The sequence below is a fragment of the Sinocyclocheilus anshuiensis genome, unplaced genomic scaffold (assembly GCF_001515605.1).
Source record: "Sinocyclocheilus anshuiensis isolate Anshui unplaced genomic scaffold, SAMN03320099.WGS_v1.1 scaffold310, whole genome shotgun sequence".
NCBI lineage: Eukaryota > Metazoa > Chordata > Actinopteri > Cypriniformes > Cyprinidae > Sinocyclocheilus > Sinocyclocheilus anshuiensis.
This window is the reverse complement of record NW_015547638.1, coordinates 197278-202728: the sequence shown is the minus strand read 5'-3', so window position 1 is coordinate 202728 and position 5451 is coordinate 197278. Positions and strand designations below refer to the sequence as shown.

The 5451-nt window shown below is 39.3% G+C and overlaps 1 protein-coding gene across 1 annotated transcript in view; it reads left to right on the top strand.

Annotated features, from left to right (window-relative positions):
• The window catches only part of LOC107701838 (trinucleotide repeat-containing gene 6C protein-like), a 72607-nt gene that overhangs the window by 29727 nt on the left and 37429 nt on the right, over window positions 1–5451 (top strand). Inside the window, exon 3 of the mRNA XM_016503970.1 lies at window positions 2854–2875. Within this exon, the coding sequence (XP_016359456.1) occupies window positions 2854–2875 (22 nt within the window). The remainder of the gene's footprint in view (window positions 1–2853; window positions 2876–5451) is intronic.

The window sequence follows — 5451 nt, the reverse complement described above, 5'->3', positions numbered from 1 at the left end:
CACTTTGGATGGGTTAAATGCAGAGCACTAATTCCTAGTATGGGTCACCATACTTGGCCACATTTCACTTCACTTTTCACTTTCCACAGGCTGTATAAGCATCGCCGGACAGGCCAGACGAGTACCTACAGACCTGGGAGGGGAGGCACTGTTCGCCTTGCCGGGTGGAGGCGGTATTAGGACACATCTGCATCGCAACTGACCGCTCCACCGGGTGGACCCCCGTTTACCCCCTAGCTGAACCACCGTCGAGGGTGGTGAGGGAGGAGGAACCAGCAGATCGGTTTCCGGCAGTAAAAGGTGCCGTCCATGACCTAGTGAGCTCCTCATGCACCTCCGGGAAGAAAGGGACCCAGCGCGAGCCACCCTGTGAAACCAATCATCCAACCTCGAGGGCTCGGGACGCGGTGGAGGTTTCCACTCGAGCCCAACCCTCTCAGCGGCCAGGGAAAGAATAGCCGACATCTCCGGATTTGATTCAGGCCTTGCCACTGCTCCGGAGGGCGGCAGTGCAGCCGAATCTTCCTCTCCAGAGAGCTCTCCCTCCAATGCAGTGATCGACATCCAGTCGTCGGGAGGAGCACCGAAGGATACCGCTGGTACGCTCTTTGGCGGCTCAACTGGTTGCAAGGTGCTAGAGGAGCGATGGTCCCCCGAGGGTTGGTTCCCTGAGGGGTTTGCCACCGCTGTAACCCTCAAACCACCTGTGCTACTGCTGGAAGTAGCCCTCGCCTGGCAGCCGCCAGGACGAGCACTAGATCGCGACAGAGGCAATGGAGCTCCGCCCCCCTGGAGGAAATGGAGCCTGGCCCGCAGCTCCGAGATGGTCATCTTCCTCCAATAGGAAAATGACTCATCCACGAACGCCACCTCAGCGTGTTTAATGCCCAGACACGTGAGGCAGCGATCGTGACCATCACCCGGCGCCAGGTAACGACTGCATCCAGAAACGCACGGGTGAAACGGCATCTTTAAAAAGACGATCCGTCGTCTTTACAAAGACCAACCCATTTATTGTACTCTTAGAGAAATTGGTATGCGTTGCACCGGCAGCCTTTTTATGATCACGCTGTGATCAGCGGCAGCTGGATGCAATCATCGCATGCCAATGTGCATTGGCTCATTTAGTTTACACTCGAAATGGATTGGTCTCTCTAAGCGAGATCCCAATTCGTCGGTCACGACGTGACTCGTAGTGACCGACTGAAAGGGAACGATACGTTTTAGAAAGTCTCTTGTATTTAGACATTAACTGATATGCTACAGATATACTGTGCAACCCCACAGAGTTTATTTTAATATCAGTTACAACAGATTATGATTTTGCTTTAACAGTTTTTCATCTCTCAAGATCCTTTCCTATTAAGAATTTGTAATTAGTGTTTGAATCAGTGGTTAGATCTTTTGGGAATCAGCAAATGCACATTGAGTACTTCAGTATCTTTATTCAGAACCCGGGTGTTCTGAAGTTGGTGTTCTGTACTTAAAAGGGCAGTAAGAAAAGAATAGTATTTATAACAGTTCTGGAATGGCACCAGGGAATGTAAACTAGCACACTGGCCTTGCTCCCTTCTCTTACTCCTCTTCCCCCTAGCCTCCTCTCTGACAGAGGGCCGTTTGTAGTCTGTTTCCACTCGATTAGCAGGCCACTGTTTGTGCCAATACGATTTGCTCCAGGCCCTTGCTGGGCCTCTTGTCGAGATTACGAGGCAGGGTGTGTTTTAAGACTTGAAGTTGAGTTTTGTTTTTGGTTGGTGCTTGTTGAGTCATGCTGTTATTTTGGGCTGGGTACAGTTTTGAACCCCCCCCCACACACACACCTGCATGTTATTTAAAATGCTACATAAAAGTATACATATTAAATTTAAATTAAAACAATTACATGTAACTGTCAAGTATTTCTTTAGTAAGCAAAATAAGTACATCAAATAATATTAACAGCATTCTTATTAGTGTCTAGTGTTGGGAATCAAGAACCTCTTATTCTTATTCAGAACAAATTCAGTTTTTTAAGGCCACCTGTCAGTCAGACAGGGTACCAAATCAAGTCTGCCCTCAGTACTACTGATACAGGTTTGGTTGTGTTATTTTTTTTATTTAATGTTAATATTGACTTTTATTATCAAAGTACCAGTAGTGTTGCTTTCGTCAACGAAAATTATGACTAAATATCGTCGTCAACTAACCTTTATCACGTGACGAAAACGAGACGAGACGCAACGTAAATGCTGGTCATGTGACGATGACTATAATTAAATGTATAATGCAATATTGTTGACGAATAAAAACGAGACTAATGACAGCTTCACACAAAGACTAGACTAAAACTAAAATTAAAACAGGCCGCCAAAAACAACACTAAGTACCAGTACATTAAAAGTATGTTAATCGAGTTAATTGCAGGCTGTTAGCAAAAAACACTCAAACAACAACAGGAACACACTCTATATTTGCGTAGTAATCATGCCCATATTTCTGAACATGACACTAATGAGTTGGGTTCAAAAAATGCATCCTTTTTTGTGCATCCTTTTAGTCATTTATAACTGTGGTGATACTTTGCTGATATTTGTGTATGCTTTTATTAATATAAACATTTAATACACATATTTATTTAATACACACGTATTTATATATTTTTGATGATGAAGAAAATATAGACTAGCCATAAATTAATTACACAATTGGAATACATGATTTATTAGCAATAAAATGTCAGGGCAGCCTGCTACAGAAATATGGTATGAATATTCATTATACTATGCAAATAACATGTAAACTACTACACTGAACAAGTAGAGTGAAATATATCATGGCTTTTGCTGATAATGCATCTCTTGCTTTCATTTACAGGATACTGAACAGAAAACCAAAGGTAAGTACTCTTTAAAGTCATTTTAATCTTTAAAAATACAATATTGTTATATTTCAACAGAAGATTAATATAATTCAGCTCAGATTTAATGCGGCTCGTGTGTAGTAAGGTCAGCAGATATGGAGATCTCCCTCATTAGTCTGAAGATAGCTTTTGTCGCTCTGATTTCATGCCTGTGCAAGCTAATACTTGGTGACACATGCATTATTTCATTAGCATATGTTCACTGGGGTGTAGGGAAACCCAGACGGGTAATACTGGGATGAGAGATACTCCTCAGTAATAGCGGTTTGCAGGATTTAATTTATGGACACGTTATTGTTGATTTTTTATTAGAAGCTCTAATTTTCTTTTTTATATTGTTTCTTGCTTTCTGACAACTTATGGTAAAATTTCAGACTTTAGTGAATATTGTATATATTTAGTGAATAAAAATAGAGATATAATTAATCTGTAACTACATTTGGGGTACTCAATGTCAGACTCAGAATCAAGTCCGGCCTTCAGTGCAATTATAAATTAACTCTGACTTGTAACACTCTGTAGTAAATTTGTACTTGAACTTGACATAAACTCCACGTCATGTGTAACATGAGAGATAAAAAAAATAAGTAAACATAAAATTAAGATGTCAAGTCCTTAATAAACATCTCCCGCATGAACTCGATTGGTGAAGGACAAGATGGCCTACGACCCAACACTATCTATAGTTAGTTACCCAGCCCTAATATTTTGGTTACTATATAATTCACAATGGTATTCACATGGCACCACTATGGTATTGAAATGGCAGCAACTTGATAAATTCTAATTCCAACAAAACTGCTACCATGGTGGTACTAAAGGCTGATTTATACTTCTGCGTCGGACCTACGCCGTAGCTTACGCATAAACGCACACCCATACGCCGTAGCCTGACGTGCACCTCTCCAAAAATCTAACAGTGCGTCAATTCTACGCAGATCGCAAGCGCTGTGATTGGTCTGCAAATGAAAACTGACGCATAGCCTACGGCGTAAAGGCTACGGCGTAGGTCCGACGCAGAAGTATAAATCAGCCTTTAGTGTGCTGTTGTTGTTTTTATTTTTTTTTTGGTTACATCAGTGTACGTGTTACTGTAATGTTGTCTTGGCAGTCTTAGAAGCGTATTAAATATTTGTAACAGTTTTTGAATATTGCGGTTGTAAAAAGTTTGAGTTTTCATTAGGGGTGGGCAATATGAGCTCAAATTCATATCACGATATTTTACACTGTCCAGGCGATATCGATATTATATTGCTATATGAGAAAAAAAAATACAGGCAAAACATTTTAACCTTATATAACTAGAAAAAGTGAGGGATTGGATTTTGCCAAGTAAGACATGTTCCTGCATCAACATCTTTTGACAAGGGAGTTAAACTGTGTTACTCGTCAGTTGCTCAGTAACATTTTAGTGATTTTTTTAAAGGCATGTGACAATGTGATACGTGCGACAAACATCTTCCCAAATTCGTAATGAGAATCATTTATAAATAATACTTTTTATTTCATAATTATGACTTTCAATGTTCAATTTCACATTTTGATCTCATAAATGCAACGTACATTATGTCATAATTTCAGTTGTTTGAAACCGAAAGCCAAACTACCACCAAACTACCACACCAAGAACAATGACTAAAGATAATAAAGCTAACTATACTAGAGTACACATTAACACAAAATATTGTTCTGTTTATTCTAAGCAATTGATGCAGTTATGCCACCTGCCACTTTAAATGCTTTTTAAAGACTATGATTGGCTGTCAATGTCTTTTCATTCAACTGTGAAACAATTCTGAAAATGATTTCAACAAAACTGTTCCCCTGTGTCATTTTCATTTTAATTGTAGTGTGGACAGCTAGAATTATAACTATTATTAAAACTTTTAGCGTTATTATTAAGTTGGCTTGAGAAAGCCAACTTACTGAAATGCTATTATTATTCTTCCTCTTACTAAAATGATCAACTCTAACTCCTATAGGGGTGGGTGATATGAGCTAAAATTCATATCACGATATTTTACACTGCCCAGGCGATATCGATATTATACTGTGATATGAGAAAAAAAAAATTACAGGCAAAATATTTTAACCTTATATAACTAGAAAAAGTGAGGGATTGGACATAGACCTGAAAAGTTTTTTTTTTTTTTGTGCCATTGTTTTTCTCAAAAAGTGCAAACGTGCAACATGAGGTAGGCCTGTATGAATTAAATTAAATTAAATTAAATATTGTGTGTTTGAGTTGGCCAGTGGTTACCAAACTTTTTCTGCCGGGCCCCCTTTTGTAGAGAAAAATATTTTCAATTTTTTGGGGTTAGGGGTGGGCAATATGAGCTCAAATTCATATCACGATATTTTACACTGTCCAGGCGATATCGATATTATATTGCTATATGAGAAAAAAAATTACAGGCAAAATATTTTAACCTTACATAAATAGAAAAAGTGAGGGATTGGACATAGATCTGAAAAGTCTTTTTTTTATTGTGCCATTGTTTTTCTCAAAAAGTGCAAACGTGCAACATGAGGTAGGCCTGTATGAATTAAAT